At 44.2% G+C, this 22,501-nt stretch overlaps 1 protein-coding gene across 1 annotated transcript in view; it reads left to right on the top strand.

Annotated features, from left to right (window-relative positions):
* Positions 1-22,501, top strand: part of LOC311147066 (3',5'-cyclic-AMP phosphodiesterase 4B-like) — a 108,794-nt gene that overhangs the window by 39,701 nt on the left and 46,592 nt on the right. Inside the window, exons 4-7 of the mRNA XM_084183684.1 lie at positions 9,839-10,039; positions 10,300-10,336; positions 10,462-10,529; positions 12,923-12,972. Of these exons, the coding sequence (XP_084039810.1) occupies positions 9,839-10,039; positions 10,300-10,336; positions 10,462-10,529; positions 12,923-12,972 (356 nt within the window). The remainder of the gene's footprint in view (positions 1-9,838; positions 10,040-10,299; positions 10,337-10,461; positions 10,530-12,922; positions 12,973-22,501) is intronic.

Here is a 22,501-nt window from a genome sequence, read left to right as displayed (position 1 = left end):
TATTTCAAAATACTGATGGTATGATTTTCAATACTGTGCTATGCCACCGCTTATAAGTTAAGTATAACTAAGAAATCAAAGATGTATCATAAATTGTATCCATCTCAGGGCTCCAGCTATGCATTTGGTTTGCTAACTTGCTAGCTATGTGGCTGGATGTCAAGATCAAGCTTGTTTACAGCAGAGACATTCAATCCCTTCCTGGATCAAGATCCATGTTGCCTAAATAGTTTTGAGTAAAAAACAAAGTATTATTAGTTGTTGAAATAGCGCCCCTTGTGTGCACTTCTGGTAATACCGTATACCCCGGAAAGGGAAAGGGGGATACCTAGTCAGTTGTGCAAATGAATGCATTCAACTGAAATGTGTCTTCCGCATTTAACTCTACCCCTCTGAATCAGCGAGGTGCAGGGGCTGCCTTAATCCACATCCACGGCGCCCGGGGAACAGTGGGTTAACTGCCTTGCTCAGGGGCAGAACTACAGATGTTTACCTTGTCAGCTCAGGGATTCGATCCAGCAACCTTTTGGTTACTGGCCCAACGTTCCTACCCGCCAGGCTATGGTATGGTACAGAAACTGTATGACGACGGTATGAAAATCAGGATGTCGCCCCACCCTACTTAATTCATGTGCTTTGAGAAGTGAGGCTGTGGTTAACTGGTGAGTTTCAGTTACTGTACAGAGTAACAGAGAGTTGTGGTTAGCCAATCAGCATCATCCAAGGTGTTCACCAATATGCCTAGTATGGCTGATACCAAACTCGAAATCCTCCTGACTTCAGCGCCTGGAGAGGCTGTTTGATGTTGTCGGCATGATGCGTAGATAATTACGGGGCTGTGTTTTTTACTGCTTGGTTCTCCTCTGTGTCTTTCTCAGTCGAACACCCACATGTACAGCAACACAGCCCCCGAACGCTGCCGCACAGCCCCCGAACGCTGCCGCACAGCCCCCGAACGCTGCCGCACAGCCCCCGAACGCCGCCACTTCCATTGGAACTGTTGGATTTACAAATCCAAAACAACGAGGTCTCAACCCCTCAGGACCTTAAAAAGGACCTCCCACTTATCACTTTCTGGGCTTGAATGGAGAGAGAGAGATGGTCCCTGAATGGAGAGAGAGATGGTCCCTGAATGGAGAGAGAGATGGTCCCTGAATGGAGAGAGATGGTCCCTGAATGGAGAGAGAGATGGTCCCTGAATGGAGAGAGAGGGTCCCTGAATGGAGAGAGAGGGTCCCTGAATGGAGAGAGAGATGGTCCCTGAATGGAGAGAGAGAGGGTCCCTGAATGGAGAGAGAGATGGGACTGTATGGGAGAGGGAAAGTGGGGTAGAGATTGTTTAAGTGAAACCGAGAAAGAGCTGGTAGGTAGAGAGTACTTCAGAGAAAGAGAGAGAGAGTTAGTGAAAGAAAAAGATGGAGGGAGAGGCACAGAGTGTCACCCCCGGCGAATCCTTGAAGTGCTGACAGAATAATAGAGAAGAGCTGGCCAAACAGGTCTGCCAACGATAGTCTTGTTCTGTTCTCTCTGGTGTGTAGGGTCCTGTATCCTCTCTGGTGTGTAGTGTCCTGTATCCTCTCTGGTGTATAGTGTCCTGTATCCTCTCTGGTGTATAGTGTCCTGTATTCTCTCTGGTGTGTAGTGTCCTGTATCCTCTCTGGTGTGTAGTGTCCTGTATCCTCTCTGGTGTATAGTGTCCTGTATTCTCTCTGGTGTATAGTGTCCTGTATTCTCTCTGGTGTGTAGTGTCCTGTATCCTCTCTGGTGTATAGTGTCCTGTATCCTCTCTGGTGTATAGCATCCTGTATCCTCTCTGGTGTATAGTGTACTGTATCCTCTCTGGTGTGTAGTGTACTGTATCCTCTCTGGGGTATAGTGTCCTGTATTCTCTCTGGTGTATAGTGTCCTGTATCCTCTCTGGTGTATAGTGTCCTGTATTCTCTCTGGTGTATAGTGTCCTGTATCCTCTCTGGTGTATAGTGTACTGTATCCTCTCTGGTGTATAGTGTCCTGTATTCTCTCTGGTGTGTAGTGTCCTGTATCCTCTCTGGTGTGTAGTGTACTGTATCCTCTCTGGTGTATAGTGTCCTGTATTCTCTCTGGTGTATAGTGTCCTGTATCCTCTCTGGTGTGTAGTGTCCTGTATCCTCTCTGGTGTGTAGTGTCCTGTATCCTCTCTGGTGTATAGTGTCCTGTATCCTCTCTGGTGTGTAGTGTCCTGTATCCTCTCTGGTGTGTAGTGTACTGTATACTCTCTGGTGTGTAGCGTCCTGTATCCTCTCTGATGTATAGCATCCTGTATCCTCTCTGGTGTGTAGCGTCCTGTATCCTCTCTGGTGTATAGCGTCCTGTATCCTCTCTGGTGTATAGCGTCCTGTATCCTCTCTGGTGTGTAGCGTCCTGTATCCTCTCTGGTGTGTAGTGTCCTGTATCCTCTCTGGTGTGTAGCGTCCTGTATCCTCTCTGGTGTGTAGTGTCCTGTATCCTCTCTGGTGTATAGTGTCCTGTATCCTCTCTGGTGTATAGTGTCCTGTATCCTCTCTGGTGTATAGTGTCCTGTATCCTCTCTGGTGTGTAGTGTCCTGTATCCTCTCTGGTGTACAGTGTCCTGTATCCTCTCTGGTGTGTAGTGTCCTGTATCCTCTCTGGTGTATAGTGTCCTGTATCCTCTCTGGTGTATAGTGTCCTGTATCCTCTCTGGTGTATAGTGTCCTGTATCCTCTCTGGTGTGTAGTGTCCTGTATCCTCTCTGGTGTATAGTGTCCTGTATCCTCTCTGGTGTGTAGTGTACTGTATCCTCTCTGGTGTGTAGTGTCCTGTATCCTCTCTGGTGTGTAGTGTCCTGTATCCTCTCTGGTGTATAGTGTCCTGTATCCTCTCTGGTGTATAGTGTCCTGTATCCTCTCTGGTGTATAGTGTCCTGTATCCTTTCTGGTGTATAGCGTCCTGTATCCTCTCTGGTGTATAGTGTCCTGTATCCTCTCTGGTGTATAGCGTCCTGTATCCTCTCTGGTGTATAGTGTCCTGTATCCTCTCTGGTGTATAGTGTCCTGTATCCTCTCTGGTGTATAGTGTCCTGTATCCTCTCTGGTGTATAGCATCCTGTATCCTCTCTGGTGTATAGTGTCCTGTATCTTCTCTGGTGTATAGCATCCTGTATCCTCTCTGGTGTGTAGTGTCCTGTATCCTCTCTGGTGTGTAGTGTCCTGTATCCTCTCTGGTGTGTAGTGTCCTGTATCCTCTCTGGTGTATAGTGTCCTGTGCGTGCTGTATCCTCACACTTGAGCTCCACTCATTGGGACTGAGTGAACTGGACTCTGTTCTGAACCAGGACTCTGGCTATGGAGGCTCATGGGGACCAAACAGAGCTGCAACAGAATATAGACTCAAGTGGGAATACCGATTCGGACAAGAGGACGAGCGTTTCACCCCACAACTCCCCGAAACTGTTTCGTAAGCAGGTGGTGAACAAGCGCTGTTACAGGTGCTTCTCTGTGGCCCACAACTGGTAAGGCCCTGGAGCTGTGTGTGTGTGTGTGTGTGTGTGTGTGTGTGTGTGTGTGTGTGTGTGTGTGTGTGTGTGTGTGTGTGTGTGTGTGTGTGTGTGTGTGTGTGTGTGTGTGTGTGTGTGTGTGTGTGCACGCACATGCACGTGTGTATAGCATATAGCATGGACCCTGGTCACTTCTGTGTGATTGTTTCACCCCTTTTGGAACATTTAAGCAACTTATTCCTTTTAAAGGAACTGTCTGCTGAAAATCTCACTTTTAAAAGTTTATATTCTGTTAAGTCATACCCAAATAATGTTGTTGACTCGTCTTATACTCATATATGTGGCCAAAGCATAAATTGGAGAAAATAACACTTAAAAAACCTACCTGTTTCAAGTATTGTAGGCCTCAAGACAAGTCAGGTTTTCCTGGAGAAAAAAATGTGAACTGAAACCATTACCTCAGAATCTGTGACCTAGCCTACAAATCATACAGGTTTGCTCATTAACATGTCTGTCATCATTCTTGGCCCAAAAAATATCTGCTTCTTGATATTATTATTCAACTTTAAAGCTTTTTACAGGAAAAAAAAACATTTTACAGCTGCAATATGTACAGTGAGGGAAAAAAGTATTTGATCCCCTGCTGATTTTGTACGTTTGCCCACTGACAAAGAAATGATCAATCTATAATTTTAATGGTAGGTTTATTTGAACAGTGAGAGACAGAATAAGAACAAAAAAATCCAGAAAACCGCATGTCAAAAGTGTTATAAATTGATTTGCATTTTAATGAGGGAAATAAGTATTTGACCCCTCTGCAAAACATGACTTAGTACTTGGTGGCAAAACCCTTGTTGGCAATCACAGAGGTCAGACGTTTCTTGTAGTTGGCCACCAGGTTTGCACACATCTCAGGAGGGATTTTGTCCCACTCCTCTTTGCAGATCTTCTCCAAGTCATTAAGGTTTCGAGGCTGACGTTTGGCAACTCGAACCTTCAGCTCCCTCCACAGATTTTCTATGGGATTAAGGTCTGGAGACTGGCTAGGCCACTCCAGGACCTTAATGTGCTTCTTCTTGAGCCACTCCTTTGTTGCCTTGGCCGTGTGTTTTGGGTCATTGTCATGCTGGAATACCCATCCACAACCCATTTTCAATGCCCTGGCTGAGGGAAGGAGGTTTTCACCCAAGATTTGACGGTACATGGCCCCGTCCATCGTCCCTTTGATGCGGTGAAGTTGTCCTGTCCCCTTAGCAGAAAAACACCCCCAAAGCATAATGTTTCCACCTCCATGTTTGACGGTGGGGATGGTGTTCTTGGGGTCATAGGCAGCATTCCTCCTCCTCCAAACACGGCGAGTTAAGTTGATGCCAAAGAGCTCAATTTTGGTCTCATCTGACCACAACACTTTCACCCAGTTCTCCTCTGAATCATTCAGATGTTCATTGGCAAACTTCAGACGGGCATGTACTGTATATGTGCTTTCTTGAGCAGGGGGACCTTGCGGGTGCTGCAGGATTTCAGTCCTTCACGGCGTAGTGTGTTACCAATTGTTTTCTTGGTGACTATGGTCCCAGCTGCCTTGAGGTCATTGACTAGATCCTCCCGTGTAGTTCTGGGCTGATTCCTCACCGTTCTCATGATCATTGCAACTCCACGAGGTGAGATCTTGCATGGAGCCCCAGGCCGAGGGAGATTGACAGTTATTTTGTGTTTCTTCCATTTGCGAATAATCGCACCAACTGTTGTCACCTTCTCACCAAGCTGCTTGGCGATGGTCTTGTAGCCCATTCCAGCCTTGTGTAGGTCTACAATCTTGACCCTGACATCCTTGGAGAGCTCTTTGGTCTTGGCCATGGTGGAGAGTTTGGAATCTGATTGATTGATTGCTTCTGTGGACAGGTGTCTTTTATACAGGTAACAAACTGAGATTAGGAGCACTCCCTTTAAGAGTGTGCTCCTAATCTCAGCTGGTTACCTTACCTGTATAAAAGACACGTGGGAGCCAGAAATCTTTCTGATTGAGAGGGGGTCAAATACTTATTTCCCTCATGAAAATGCAAATCAATTTATAACATAATTTTTGACATGCGTTTTTCTGGATTTTTGTTGTTGTTATTTTGTCTCTCACTGTTCAAATAAACCTACCATAAAAATTATAGACTGATCATTTCTTTGTCAGTGGGCAAACGTACAAAATCAGCAGGGGATCAAATACTTTTTTCCCTCACTGTAACTTTTTGGGTGACCTGACAAAGTCACATAAATGTGAGTTATAGATCTGTCATTCTCATTGAAAGCAAGTCTAAGAAACTGCAGATCTGTTCTATGTGCACTATTTCTATGCTTCCCGTTTTAAGTTTCGTTTTTGCCTCTTTTACTTTTGGTTTTGTGCACCATCTTCAAATAGCTGAAAATACAATATTTTTGGTTATGGAAAATATATTTTACATTTACATTTATGTCATTTAGCAGATGCTCTTATCCAGAGCGACTTACAAATTGGTGCATTCACCTTATGATAGCACTTTTTTATTTTTTTATTTTTTGAGTATATTTTTAATTTTCATTTGTTTTATATATATATATATATATATTGTTTTGTTTTTGTTTTTTCACAATGGTTTAGATGGTTCAATTTTTCTCTACACTATACTTGCTTGTTTTGTCACAAACTGAAACTAGACTAACTATTAAAATGTTTGCAACCAGGAACTGCCGGAGCAATTTCTTAAAATGTTTGTCATTTAGCAGACGCTCTTATCCAGAGCGACGTACAATTAGTACATTCATCTTAAGATAGCTAGGTGAGACAACCACATGTCACAGCCGTAGCAAATACATTTTCCCTCAAAGTAGTTATCAGCAAATATCAGTGCTAGTAGGTGGGAGGGCCAAGAGACTAGAGGTGGCAGAAGGGAGTGCTCGGGTTGGGCTGTAGGGTTTGAGCATGGACTGACTTATTTTTTGTTGTTGCTTTTTGCCTGCCTTTGGGTGTTGTTGTTTCCTCAAACCATTTTTAATTTAGTTAGCTGGAACAATGTCCAGAATCTCCTGGCTACTGTCTTTGGAGAATATAGCAATGCTAATAGAAATGGACTGTATATTTTACCGGTGCATTCAAAAGCATGGGGAAAGGATTCTGCTCTTATTCTGGACAGAGATTCATCTGGACTTCTCTCTTTGCACTATACAAACCTCTTTACTTAATGTTAAGCCGTATTCAGCAATCATCAGACAGTCGTCTTTTGCGTGTCTACCGTATGGTTCCAATGTTCAAGCTTTGCTTGGTGCGTTTGAGGAGAAGAAATGCCGCCTGGCTGTCCCCTTCTCCCTCTCCCTCGTCTGCTTCCACTCAGACGACAACAATAGTGAGCTCTGGTTGCTCTCTGACATTCACGCGTCGCTTGGGCACCCAGGAACTTGAAGTCTGCCGAAGCAGGGAGAGATGATGATGATGATGATGGAGGAGCAGGGAGAGATGATGATGATGGAGGAGCTGGGAGAGATGATGATGATGTTGATGGAGGAGCAGGGAGAGATGATGATGATGATGGAAGGGCAGGGAGAGATGATGATGATGGAGGAGCAGGGAGAGATGATGATGATGGAGGAGCAGGGAGAGATGATGATGATGATGATGTTGATGGAAGAGCAGGGGAGATGATGAGGGAGGAGGAGGTGCAGGGGAGATGAGGGAGGTGCAGAGGAGATGAGGGAGGAGGAGGGGAGATGAGGGAGGAGGAGGTGCAGGGGAGATGAGGAAGGAGGAGGTGCAGGGGAGATGAGGGAAGGGGAGGTGCATGGGAAATGATGTACCCCAGGTCTCCTATCTGTCACAGGGGCAGGGTGCACTTTGACTTCAGTGAGGAGGTGGTCAGGAGTCAAGCCCCCTCCTCCACTCGCAGGTGACTCTTTCTTTCTTTTTTATTTAGTTTATTTCTTCCTTTTCTTTGTTTCTGTCTGAATTATTTTCTCTCTTTCATATTTTTTTTCTCGGCAGTATGATAGTTTGTAGAATGGTTGTGTTGTAGGGTAACCGGGATCCTTGGACTGTCACGGGAACATTTACATTTACATCATTTAGCAGACGCTCTCATCCAGAGCGATTTACAGAACACTTCACATTTCCCGAAAAAATTCATTGACAAGACCCGGGAAACTACAACCTTTTCCCCCAACGTCACACTAATGCAATTCCCCAAAATACAAAAACATGCACAGCAGTAGATTAGCAGAAAATAAAATAGCACAATATCGAAACAGGTTGTGGAATGGAAGCTTTTAGCCGAGCGTATTTACTTCCCACAACGTCGCCATAAATACAAAGCACACGCATGATTGACACTGCTGGACTGCACACGCGACCGGAATGCAGTTAGGAAACCCCACATGAAACCCCTACGTATAGCCTATTTTTTGCTGTCATTGTGACTCTTCAGACAGTCCCCAATTTGATAGGCCTATGCAATTCCCCTCATAGGCATCTCTGTCACAGACACGAAGTCTGTTAACAATTCAGAGGTATAAGGGGAAATTATATATTCTCCTGTCCTAGAGCCTAGGCTATTTTATATCCAGTCCCAATCCCACGAAACCCAAAATCCTGACTCTGGTCTCGCATGAAAATGCCTAACGTTTGTTCTCTAATCCACACGCAGCATAATCAAAGGACATCTCTTGCCTATGCATGTCAACCCGCTGTCTCCTACTTGGCTGCGCATATGAGAGCGAATGTGTTACCAACAAACGGTATGATAGTGGATATGGATATTTTTTAAACAGATGGATATTTTTTAAACAGAGTTGGCCCCGTTAAGATACTTTGATATTTAAACTATTTTCACTCTTCATCTCCCCGTTATTCATGAGCTGATCTGTATAATCATCAACTCGATTTAGCCAAATATTGGAGATATTCTGTCATTTGCTGAAGGAGGTTTTCTAGCAAGCTTAGCAACTTTGGTCATTTGACTTTTGTTTGACTGCGGTTACAACGTTTGAATGATTCGACAACGCGATGAGCGTCCTGGAGCGAGCTCTGTTTCGAAATAGCCGACTTCTGCGCTGAATTAATTGAGGAACATGATAACGCTCGGAATTTATGAACGGCCTATTTCACAATTCATAACAATTTCATTGGCGTTCAAAGACAGTTACTCGATCATTACTAAATATCCGTTTAATTTGCTCTGAAATCTTTACATAGTGGCGCCGACAAGGTGGTGCAGCGCCCCTCTTATTTGGGGAGAACCCTGGCATACTGACCATATCTTGGTTTTAAACGTTTTAAATGGGCACTTCCGATTTTTGCGGTATTTCCCGGGACACCTTCGGGATAAATATGATTTATTACCGGTATTGAAACGAATCCTTATTGTGTTGCAACATTGATTTATACTGTAAGTTATTTCAGACAGGATCACCTTTGCAGAATAATGATTTGCAAAGAGTGATAAATCAACTACTTTGGTGGACATTTGAACTAATGCATTCCTCTGTGTGTTTGCAATGTGAATCTGAGTACTTTACACATTTACAGCAAATGTACTGTACTAACATGCTGTGGTTTAGTGTAAAATTAAGCGCGTGCTGTGCATGCACCAGTGCGTGCAGTGTGTCTGTGGGTTTTAAAAGTGTGTGCTTCAATGTGTGTGGTCTTTACGCTTGCATTTGACATCCATTATGTCGATCTGATCTCATGGTTGCTGAGAGGTGGGGGAGTAGGAAATGCCTCCGTGGGAAATGGATAATCCTACACATAGGGATTCCAGTGGGGGTAAATGCTGTTGGGCAAATATTGAGATGGGTCCATCCAGTCACAAAGGACAATCCCCACAATTCATCTGCCTCCCCAGTCCCCACAACTGAATCCTCAGACCATTGAATTAAATAGAGTAAAGAAATGGTGTTATACTGTATATCTCTATACCTCTCAGACCTTTGGGTCCTTGAAAAGCGCTATATAAATATAATATATTATCAAGAAGTATAGGCCCAACAAGGATGCTGTAGTAGTGAAAAGATCCTTGACCCATAGAACAACACAGCCAGTTTATCTGATCAGACTACTGGCAATCTCATTTGTCATGACCTGATTGGCTAAGTCATTCTTTTGTCATGACCTGATTGGCTAAGTCATTCTTTTGTCATGACCTGATAGGCTAAGTCATTCTTTTGTCATGACCTGATTGGCTAAGTCATTATTTTGTCACGACCTGATTGGTTAAGTAACCCAAGACAAATTACCACTCCGGGGTGGACAATTTCGCTCTACTCTACTCTGTGAGTCTCTGCTGTGTTTAAGCCTAAAATAGGTATATCTATCTTTCTCCCATGTCCTAGCTTCGATGTGGAGAATGGCCCGTCTGCATGCTGCAGCCCCTGGGATCCCCAGGCGTCCCCTGGCACCGGCCTGGTCCTGCACCCCAACCTGGGGGCCCACGGGCAGCGCCGAGAGTCCTTCCTCTACCGCTCCGACTCGGACTACGACCTGTCGCCCAAGTCCCGCGAGTTGTCGCGGAACTCCTCTATCGTCGGAGAACTGTGAGTCAGCTTGACACATTCTAACAAATATACAGGATTGGAATATATTTGCAACTTGTTCCAATGCGTATATGCTCAGCTCAATCATATCACTCAACCTTGTTCTGTCTGAAACCCAGGGAAAGTGGTTGGTTGTATAATAATGACTTTTGTATTATTATCCAACCAATGGCTTTTATTGGCTAAGACATTTCTTTTTAGGGATTTTCAGGGTTTATATTTGAATCGCTGTTCATCCCCTTTTGATTGTTTCTCTTCAGGCATGGAGAAGACCTGATCGTGACCCCCTTTGCTCAGGTAAATGTTTTCTCTGTTCGTGAATCTACATGGAAATACATTTTTAAGAAATGTGTGGATTGTTTTAAGAAAATGACCATGGAATGATGACACGTAAGTGAACATTAGATGTGCTCTGGCTTTAGGTTCTTGCCAGTCTTCGCACAGTACGGAACAACTTCACCACCTTGACCAATGTACAATGTACCTCCAAGTAAGTGTCCCTACAGTTGTTGTTTTCTCACAGGGGCGTGATGTATGATTGTGCGCCTGTACTAAAATGTGCTTCCATCTAAAATGTAAATACATTACCAACACCCATCACTTAGTGTCACCAGTGGGTCACAGAATGAGCCACCAGCGCCTTTGTGAGTTGGGCGTTGAGGCTTCAGTCAACCACGAGGTGGCACTTGTGTCCAGTTGATGATTTCATACTGAGACGCCACACCAAAATACATTATGGTGGACTACAAGCCATGTCTTATTTTACAAGGATTGATTGTACAAAACGTATTACTTTAAGCTATTTCTTAATTTATTTCATGAGGATTGATTGTACAAAACGTGTCTTAGTTTGTATGGCTGCCAAGCATGTGCACTGTTGTACTTATAATGTTGAAATCCAAGTAGGAATGATGTATTAAGATATGAATTGTTAAAACATATTTCTGTATATACACTGAGTGTACAAAACATTAGGAACACCTGCTCTTTCCATGACATAGACTGACCAGGTGAATCCAGGTGAAAGCGATGATCCGTTATTGATGTCACCTGTTAAATCCACTTAAATCAGTGTAGATGAAGGGGAGGAGACAGGTTAATGAGACATGGATTGTGTATGTGTGCCATTCAGAGGGTGAATGGGCAAGACAAAATATTTAAGTGCCTTTGAACGGGGTATGGTAGTAGGTGCCAGGCGCACCGGTTTGAGTGTGTCAAGAACTGCAACGATGCTGGGTTTTTCATGCTCAACAGTTTCCTGTGTGTATCAATAATGTTCCACCACCCAAAGGACATCCAGCCAACTTGACACAACTGTGGGAAGCACTGGAGTCAACAAGGGCCATCATCCCTGTGGAACGCTTTCGATACCTTGTACAGTCCATGCCCTGATGAACTGAGGCTGTTCTGAGGGCAAAAGGGGGTGCAACTCAATATTAGGAAGATGTGCCTAATGTTTTGTCGACTCAGTGTATATTATAGTGTATGTGTATGCTATACTGAACAAAAATATAAACGCAACAATTTCAACGATTTTACTGAGTTACAGCTTATATAAGGAAATCCGTCAATTTAAATAAATTCATTAGGCCCTAATCTATGGATTTCACATGACTGGGCAGGGGCACAGCCATGGGTGGGCCTGGGAGGGCATAGGCCCACCCACTTGGAAGCAAGGGCCACCCACTGGGGAGCCAGGCCCAGCCAATCAGAATAAGTTTTTCCTAACAAAAGGGCTTTATTACAGACAGAAATACTCCTCAGTTTCATCAGCTGTCCGGGTGGCTGGTCTCAGACGATCCTGCAGGTGAAGAAACTGGATGTGGAGGTCCTGGGCTGGCGTGGTTACACGTGGTCTGCGGTTGTGAGTCCGGTTGGATGTACTGCCAAATTCTCTAAAACGATGTTGGAGGTGGCTTATGGTAGAGAAATTAACATTAAATTATCTGGCAACAGCTCTGGTGGACCTTCCTGCAGTCAGCATGTCAATTGCACACTCCCTCAAAACTTGAGACATCTGTGGCATTGTGTTGTGTGACAAAACTGCACATTTTAGAGTGGCCTTTTATTATCCCCAGCACAAGGTGCACCTGTGTAATGATCATGCCGTTTAATCAGCTTCTTGATATGCCACACCTGTCAGGTGGATGGATTATCTTGGCAAAGGAGAAATGCTCACTAACAGGGATGTAAACACATTTGTGCACAAAAAGAGATAAATAAGCTTTTTATGTGCGTATGAATTTTTTTAGGGATCTACTATTTCAGCTCATGAAACATGGTACCAACACTTTACATGTTGCGTTTATATTTTTGTTCATTATATATACACACTAATATCAGGTAGATATATTTCAAAACTTCATATACAATACAATAGGCAAAGTGATTGTATCATGAATACTAAATCCTAAAAGCTCAATACTTAAGCTATTACCTGTGGCAGACACACTACGATAGGTTTTAAGAACAGAATTTGACTTGCAGGTCATTGACTGTTGTATGACCTTCAGACCATGAGGAAATATTGACCCCAAACACAGACATGGATATGAGGGTTAACACAGAGCTGATAGTAATGAACTTTATTCAGATGCCATGAGTGTGTGTGTGTGTGTGTGTGTGAGAGAGAGAGAGAGAGAGAGAGAGAGAGAGAGAGAGAGAGAGAGAGAGAGAGAGAGAGAGAGAGAGAGAGAGAGAGAGAGAGAGAGAGAGAGAGAGAGAGAGAGAGAGAGAGAGAGAGAGAGAGAGAGAGAGAGAGAGAGAGAGAGAGAGAGAGAGAGAGAGAGAGAGAGAGAGAGAGAGAGAGAGAGAGAGAGAGAGAGAGAGAGAGAGAGATCCTTTTAATCCAGATATCCCGTGTTTCGCTCCACCTTGTTTTAGGAGATCACCTGCTGGCCCCCAGCCTCCCGTCACCAGAGTCTGTCAGTCAGGTGAGCTCTCTGATGATGCCCATTCCAAACACTGTATACTACTTAACCCATCCCCTTAGTAACATTACATTAATGAGGAATCACTGAAATTACATTCAAAGGATGAGTATACATTCTATGACTTGCTATAAGCATTCAAAGCTACTCACGGCATTACACGCTGGTGGTCATAGAACATATCTACTTTTTTTTCAGAAGACCCAAAACATAAGTGTATGTTGCCAAAAGGCAGGGTGATTTGGTGCCACAGACAGACAAAGACTGACAGGCAAATAGACACAGCCAAAGAGGGAGGGATGGACCATAAAAACATGGACATAAAAACAAGCTGCCCTCCAGACCCGGGTTCAAACAGTATTAGTTTTCCTTTCAAACACTTTGTGCGTTTTGATTGAGCTTCCCTGGCTCAATGGAACCAATGGAATCATTCCAAAAGTGCAAACTCTACCCGTCTAACACTCCAGACTGGCTCAAGCAAATGTTAATTTGAAAGAAAACAAACTATTTGATCCCAGGTTTGCTCCCCTCACATCTGAAGGGTGCAATGATGTCATAATCACAGGAAATGAACCGTGATGACTTAACAACAACACAAAACTTCCCTTGCTCTGACATCACAATCAAGAGAGAAGGGATGAGATAGAAAGTCTGAGAAGAGAAAAAGTGATAGACTTGAGAAGCGGTTTCTCCAGTCTGCCCAGATAAAAACGTGGAGGAAGAAGGGGGGATGTTTTGGGTTCCTGTTTGGTGGGTCTGTCCAGGTCCATTGACGTCAGACGGGCCCACAAATGGCCCCTCGGCACATCCTATCACCACAGATGTGTGGACGTTCAGGAAAAAAATACAAGATAAGACAATTCTGAGGAGTGTTGAATTGTCCTTCCATCATGTGCGCACGCAGAGGCAGGCACACATACCACCACACCAACTCTGTGGAAAAGGGTATGCTGAAACTAACCAAAGGAGGGTAAAGGACCCACAAGGAAACACAATGTACACACAGACAGAACCAGAATGGAAAGCTTGGTGTATATCTGACGCACACACACACACACACACATTATTCCACTAACACTGTTTAACACTAGCAAGGATACCATGAAACCTATCTGGTTGCATTCAGCATTCTGATGCCCCTCTCAAAATGGTAGTAGGTGCCACATTTTAGCATCTTTTTGTTGTTGTTGTTGTTGTTGAAATAAATGTAACCTATACCAGGTAAGTTGACTGAGAACACATTCTCATTTACAGCAACGACCTGGGGAATAGTTACAGGGGACGGGGGGGGGGGGGGGGGGTGAGGGCCAGATTGGGAGGTTAGCACCCCTACTCAAGTCTACATCCATCACTCTTCAAACCTCGACCCTAAATGCCTTTGTAGGAACTCAACGGATGATGACAACTTCACTAACAATTCATTGTTAATACTGATTTTGAACCATAACAATGAACAAACGTGCCAATAGGAAAGAACCTTGCATCCTCCCATTGCTATCCAGCTCTGTCTTCTGTTTGTCAAAGCCAATAGAATTTCATCGACAGGAAATGGAAAAGAAAGGGAGAACAGATTCTTCCTGTTTTGCGTCCGTGTTTTGTTAGATTAGGCAGTAGTCTCTTTCATTAATGAACCACATCATTATGGAGAAGGATACCTGCGTTTCTCCAATGTTTGCCCAGTGCATGATGCTTTACAGGAACCAGAGAGATGGAGCATGTTTTGCGTGAGAGTGAGAGAGAACCTTCTGAGACTGCATAGGGCCAAGGGAAACTGTCTGGATAAAGGCCTTTTTGTCAGGGAAATACGTGGTTCTGACATCTTTTGACAGACAATGATCACAATTCAGTATTCTACCTTTAACGGCTACACTCTTAGAAAAAAAGGTGCTAAAAGGGTTCTACTTGGAACCAAAAAAGGGTTCTCTTATGGGGACAGACAAAGAACGCCAGGTCGCAGTTGTAAATGAGAACTTGTTCTCAACTGGCTTACCTGAAATAAAAGGGTGAAATAAAAAAAGAAATCTAAGAGTGTATCACTGGGCATTAGTGCAATATTACCTCGGCGTGTAAGCTAGTTGGGGGATACATGGTTGGGTCTGAAAGCATGAGCTGGGATTGTGGCAAGCTGGTTTGTTCATCTTCTTAAGAGGGGATGGTAACGTTTTAACTGACGCCCTTTGAGCGGCCTCTCAGAAAATGTATGTTTACTGTACCAGTGACTGTATGAATGGGACCCTTAGGGATGTTTATACAGTGTTTCTGTCCTTCCAATGCCATACAAAAATACTCCTTAGAATGCATGCCCAATGCGTTACTTAATTTTACTACTGTGGACTTTGGAACAGAGCATGTGTCTTGAAGAGTTTGTATTTTTGTAGGCTTTGATGGGGGAAATCTTAACCGAAGATATGTGCATGAAACTCAAGCTCAAAGTTTCTCAGGTGTTGGGTAGAATGTTTGTGCATACTTTGTATGCCTGTGTGTGTGCGTGTGTGTGTGCGTGAACGTGTGAATGTTTCTGTGTCAGACAGACATAAGTTTGACATCTTTGTTTATGCACAGTATCTTTGGAGGCAGCTGTGTGTGTTTACATCAAACAGCCTAGACCAGGGTTCCCCAACCGGTAGGATGTTTTAGGCAAACATTATATCTGTTTGGGCTTCTTGCGGTCAATTTTCTGTCTACAAATTATTTGTAATTATGTTCCGGCCCCCTGACCCTCCGCTCAAGAGAAAATCTGAATCTAGTTGATGATCCCTGGCCTGACCTCTACTGTATGCTGAATGTTTATCTCAGTATGCCCTTTCCCAAAGGCAGAGACACGTGACTCTGGAAAATGAGATAACTCAACAAGACAATACATTACTAACATACACATTCCTAGCCCAGAAACCAAACACACACTTGACTGCGTAATTCGCAATGGGTATGGGTCAAAACATCCACCTTCAGTTTCATATTGTAAACCATGAGAGGTTGATTAGTGCGTAGCGGAATGTAAAACAGGTGACTGAAACAGGGGGGTTTATTCCTTCAAATTCTGCTTTGATGTCACTAAGCAATTGCAGACAAGTATATGCAATTATAGTCAATGAAAATGTGTATATACAGTATGCCTAAGTTGAGTACATTTGTGCATGTCCTCATTTTGTGTGTGTGTACACCTTTGTGTGTGTTGTCGAGTCAATTGACAGCACATAAGACTTCACTCTTCAGTCAGTTATACAGCAGTCCTGTCCAGTGTTAGTCCACTCCGTCATGGCAAATCCATGTCGTGTTTTCCCTGTGTCGGGCCCAGAGGACAGGGATCCGGTTGTGTGCGGGTGTGTTTGTGGCAGGGAGGGTGTCAAACTCAGCAGACTTGACTGTTGTTTTGTTTAAAGAAATTGTGCCGCACTTGTAAATTCAAATTCCCCCATCAATCTAGTTTATGAACTGATGATGAACGTGAGAAAATACTTGTTTTCCTGTGCATTCAGTGGAGTGGATTTGTGGGAATTTCCCCAATCTACTCATCAGCTGTCCACATCTTGACATAAATCTTGTAGATGTCGTCAACAACATGTCAACAAGAAATGCTTATTGCGTTAGTGTGTCCATTTTTCCAGACTTCTGGATGACTCCTAGGTGATCAGGACAGGTCGTCATTGGCTCATCCGATCTCCCCTCACGTCTCTATTAGAAGAATCAGACAAACAGGTTGAAGGTGGAGGCCTCTCTCTCTCTCTCTCTCTCTCGCTCTCTCTCTCTCTCTTCTCTCTCTCTCTCTCTCTCTCTCTCTCTCGCTCTGTGTCCTCTCTCTCTCTCTCTCTCTCTCTCTCTCTCTCTCGCTCTGTGTCCTTCTCTCTCTCTCTCTCTTTCTGACTATTTCTCTTCTCTCTCTCCGGGCAGGAGGCTTGACACTTGGGTGATTCGCTGTTGTCTATCGCTCGCTTCCTTCCCCTGGCCATCAGGACACTTGTGGAGGACAGACTAACACAAACAACCAAAGGGAAGTTTGTGTGACTGTTTGTGACTCCCTCTGCTGTGAGGTGGGAGGGGTGAGACGTGTGCGTGCAGATACTTCAGAACCGTTTGCTTTCTTCCAGCCAGACTAAGTCAAACCTACCTCCATAGCCTGGGTTGTGTTCATTAGGGAACAACGTTTCAGAGACTACCTCCTTGTTTCACTCTGTTTCTGAGTGTTTTCGTCAACTTTGTGCCTATTGAACATGACCCCCGTAGATCCGAAACCCTAGACACTGTCGTGCTTGAAAAGCCCAGGAGGCCGGCCGTTGCAGCCCATTCTAACATTCAATCAAACAGTAACTGAATGCCTGTGACGGTCTGCCTGTTTTACTGTATATAGCAAGCCACGGCCGCGTGACTCACTGTCTGTAGGAGTGAACCAATTGGATGTCTCTTACAGACAGTGAGTCACGTGGCCGTGGCTTGCTATATAAAACAGGCAGACGGGCATCAAGGTATTCAGTTACTGTTCGATTGAACGTTAGAATGGGCAAAACGAGTGACCTAAGCGACTTTGAGCGTGGTATGATTGTCGGTGCCAGGCGCACCGGATCCAGTATCTCAGAAACGTCCGGCCTCCTGGGCTTTTCACGCACGACAGTATCTACGGTTTACTGAGAATGGTGCGACACACAAAAAACATCCAATCAGCGGCAATCCTGTGGGCGAAATCAGCTTGTTGATGAGAGAGGTCGAAGGAGAATGGCAATAATCATGTAAGCTAACAGGAGGGCCACAAACACACAAATAATGCGCAGTACCACAGGGGTGTGCAGAACGGCATCTCGGAACGCACAACTCGTCGATCCTTGTCATGGATGGGCTATTGCAGCAGACGACCACACTGGGTTCCACTCAGATCAGCTAAAAACAAGAAGAAGCGGCTCCAGTGGGCACACGATCATCAACACTGGACAACTGAGGAGTGGAAAAACATTGCCTGGAACATGACAGCGAGTTCAGTTTACTTGAATGGCCTGCGCAGTCCTCAGACCTCAACCCAATAGAGCATCTTTTGGGTTGAGATGGAACGGCCTGTTCACAGCATGAATGTACCCTGTCCAATCTGCAGCAACTGCATGAAGCCATTGCGTCAGCAAGGGCCAACATCCCTGTGGAACGTTTCTGACACCCACCTTGTAGAGTGGGTCAGGAGACGTTTCACAATGTCAACAGTCAACGGTGGCAGGCATGACGCATTACCTTGTCACAACACAACTGATTGGCTCAAAAGAATTAAGAAGGAAAGAAATTCCACAAATTATATATTTTAAGAAGGCTCACCTGTAAATTGCAATGCATTCCAGGTGACTACCTCATGAAGCTGATTGAGAGAATGCCAAGAGTGTGCAAAGCTGTCATCAAGGCAAAGGGTGGCTATTTGAAGAATCTCAAATAGAAAATATATTTTGATTTGTTTAACACTTTTTTGGTTACTACATGATTCCATATGTGTTATTTCATATTTTTGATGTCTTCACTATTATTCTACAATGTAAAAATAAAGAAAAACCCTTGAATGAGTAGGTGTTCTAAAACTTTGACTGGTAGTGTATAACATCAAAGGCCACTTGATAATTGATTGCTACGTTTTTTTTACATTGGTATCCAGCCACCCTATACAAAGGCAATAGTTTTAAATCTCCAAGGTACTCCGGTTAATATTTATTAGCTTTTACTATAAGCTCTACAACTTCTTTCTCAGAAGTCAAAAACGTGTTTACTCGATATAGTCACTCAGGGCTCAGAGTTCTTTCCTGATCACAGGAAAAACCTGAACAGGAAAAACTCCCGGCCCCTTGTTATAGCACATTTACTGAGTTTTGGGGCATGGCTACTGCACTTGCCTGTAAATGAACTGGTCCATAGCATGGCCCATAGAATGACATAGAAGTGATTTATAAGGTCACTTTGCCATGGCCAGCCCTCCAGTTGGCTTCCTTCGCTCAGTTTGGTCTAATGTATAGGTTTGACCAGCTATGTCATGTCTTCATTGAGGCGTGAAGGTAGGGGTGGAGAGGGGGGTTTAAGGGGAGAGAAAGGGGCAGTGTGAGGTGGCTGGTGGACGGAGGTGGGCTGTGGGGGCGGATGCCCAGGCCTGCCCTAGTTTTATTTATTTTAATGAGTCTCTCAGGTCCACTGTTACAGTGGCTTGCGAAAGTATTCACCTCCCTTGGCATTTTTCCTATTTTGTTCCTTACAACCTGGAATTAAAATAGATTTTTGGGGGGTTTGTATCATTTGATTTACACAACATGCCTACCACTTTGAAGATGCAAAATATTTTTTATTGTGAAACAAACAAGAAATAAGACAAGAAAACTTGAGCGTGCATAACTATTCACCCCCCCCCCCCCGCCCCCCCCCAAAGTCAATACTTTGTAGAGCCACCTTTTGCAGCAATTACAGCTGCAAGTCTCTTGGGGTATGTCTCTATAAGCTTGGCACATCTAGCCACTGGGATTTCTGACCATTCTTCAAGGCAAATCTTCTCCAGCTCCTTCAAGTTGGATGGGTTCCGCTGGTGTACAGCAATCTTTAAGTCATACCACAGATTCTCAATTGGATTGAGGTCTGGGCTTTGACTAGGCCATTCCAATACATTTAAATGTTTCCCCTTAAACCACTCGAGTGTTGCTTTAGCAGTATGCTTAGGGTCATTGTCCTGCTGGAAGGTGAACCTCCGTCCCAGTCTCAAATGTCTGGAAGACTGAAACAGGTTTCCCTCAAGAATTTCCCTGTATTTAACGCCATCCATCATTCCTTCAATTCTGACCAGTTTCCCAGTCCCTGCCGATGAAAAACATCCCCACAGCATGATGCTGCCTCCACCATGCTTCACTGTGGGGATGGTGTTCTCGGGGTGATGAGAGGTGTTGGGTGTGCGCCAGACATAGCGTTTTCCTTGATGGCCAAAAAGCTCAATTTTAGTCTCATCTGACCAGAGTACCTTCTTCCATATATTCGGGGAGTCTCCCACATGCCTTTTGGCAAACACCAAACGTGTTTGCTTATTTTATTCTTTAAGCAATGGCTTTTTTCTGGCCACTCTTCCGTAAAGCCCAGCTCTGTGGAGTGTACGGCTTAAAGTGGTCCTATGGACAGATACTCCAATCTCCGCTGTGGAGCTTTGCAGCTCCTTCAGGGTTATCTTTGGTCTCTTTGTTGCCTCTGATTAATGCCCTCCTTGCCTGGTCCGTGAGTTTTGGTGGGCGGCCCTCTCTTGGCAGGTTTGTTGTGGTGCCATATTCGTTAAATTTTTTAATAATGGATTTAATGGTGCTCCGTGGGATGTTCAAAGTTTGTCCCTGACCTGTTTGGAGAGCTTCATGGTGCCGCTTGCTTGGTGGTGTTGCAGACTCTCGGGCCTTTCAGGACAGGTGTGTGTATATATACTCAGATCATGTGACAGATCATGTGACACTTAGATTGCACACAGGTGGACTTTATTTAACTAATTATGTGACTTCTGAAGGTAATTGGTTGCACCAGATCTTATTTAGGGGCTTCATAGCAAGTTATTTTTTTTCATTTCACTTCACCAATTTTGACTATTTTGTGTATGTTCATTACATGAAATCCAAATAAAAATCTATTTAAATTACAGGTTGTAATGCAACAAAATAGGAAAAACACCAAGGGGGATGAATACTTTTGCAAGGCACTGAATTTGATATTGTTCTGCTGTTTTAATATGTCTAATTTAGGAGACGTATTTTATCTTTCTCACCTTTTATTATTTGATTTATTAGAAATGAATCCCGTGTAAGAAATGTGCTCTATAAATAAAGTTAGATTTGATTTAGTGGGTGTTACTGATGGGTCTCTGACAGAGGCTGGTTTGTGGGCCGGAGAGAGGGAACGAGGGAGAGAGAGAGATGGAGAGGAGAGAGGACTGAGAGAGAGGAGAGCAAGAGAGAGGACAGCGGGCTGAGTCTACACTGAGGCCTGTTGTCCTCCCAGGCTCCCAGCATATGGCCGAAGCATTAAGACCGACTGTGTCTGGCTGCGAATAAAAGAAGACCTCAGTCTGTCTGAAAAAAAGGCCTGTCATCTGGAAAAGTATGTCGCGATCTGTCTCTGAGTTAAGTTTCAGAACCCAGTAATGCGTCATGCCCGCCACCGTTGACTGTTGACATTGTGAAACGTCTCCTGACCCATATAGCGGTGCATTTATAATCAAGTAGGTACTAGGGTCCTTTCTGTTCTCGGTTGAGTTCAAACACTACAACTCCTTACTACAAGAAGTGAAACATTGTATGTGTCAAAACCTCAATGCATATTTTGTCACGATGACTCACAACACTAGATTGTGCCGCACATTTTGCAAGTCTTTGGCCAACTGCTCAGTTCTGCTTTCATCCCAACATACCTTTCCTGTTCTGGTTTCATCCCAACATACCTTTCCTGTAAATTATGTTTTTTTATATAGGGCCACAAGCTTTTTCTGACCACATGACTTGACTCTGAAATATTCTGGGCCCTAAGTAATTCACCTACCAGAGTTTGTCGTGGTCAGGTGACGTTGTCATGTACACCTCCCTAATAACTCCTGTATGTGAACAGAATGAACCAACCAACCGCCACTTATTTCTCCTATGAAGGGAATCACATAACAGGCAGTTTAGATGATTCAGTCAGTGGTCTTTGATGTTGGTGGACCGACTGCACTATGAAACCCTCTAATATCTCTTTATACATCCTCCATGGAGGGAAAAGGCAGGATGTGGTTGCACCTTCTTGGCACGTCTCGCCCCCCCGACCACTCGGGCCAGACAGCTGCTTTGTGGTGCCTGCTGGGTTTCAGCAACACACCCCCTTATGAAGGATCCCCTTTGATGAAGCTGTGGCACGTTTCTTGCTTAGCTTGGGGAGCTAACAAAAGTCTTCAGATCTTAGTCAAGGTTGCGCATCACCTTTTGATGTGGCACATTTCACTCTGATCCGCCGCTACGACACCTGTGTGTGACCAACCAGGATTCAAACCCGGGTCTCCTGCATGCCACAAGACTCTAACTCCTCTGAGCTAAAGCCTGACATTCGCTTGAGGAGCTAACACAAGTCTTCAGGTCTTAGACAATTATTCTCATCACGCAAGCATAGTTCACCTAACCACCCCTGTTATACATGGGTATAGTCCAGTCTCCATGAAAGAGGTAGAGTGAACATAAGTGCCTCTGCGGTTACTCACCTTCTGTTTTTTTGAGGGGGAACTCTTATTTCATGGCCTCTCTTTTTAACATTACACCAGTTTATAGGTGACATGACGGTGCCGTCACTGTGATGTCAAAGCGCTTTGATCTCTTATCCGAGTTATTGATGCAAGTCGTTGTAACACACACTGGTTTGTTCCGTTGTGCGAAGCACATGGGTCCAATCGGTTCCATATGTGAAGCCTTCAAAGTGTATGCACTCACTAACTGTAAGTCGCTCTGGATAAGAGCGTCTGCTAAATGACTAAAATGTCAAATGTAAAAAATGGGATTCCCACAGAAAACGTTCAAAGGCAGAGTAGACTTTTCGG

The sequence above is a fragment of the Coregonus lavaretus genome (genome assembly GCF_964263955.1).
Source record: "Coregonus lavaretus genome assembly, chromosome: 19".
NCBI lineage: Eukaryota > Metazoa > Chordata > Actinopteri > Salmoniformes > Salmonidae > Coregonus > Coregonus lavaretus.
This window is presented reverse-complemented; position numbering and strand designations above follow the sequence as displayed.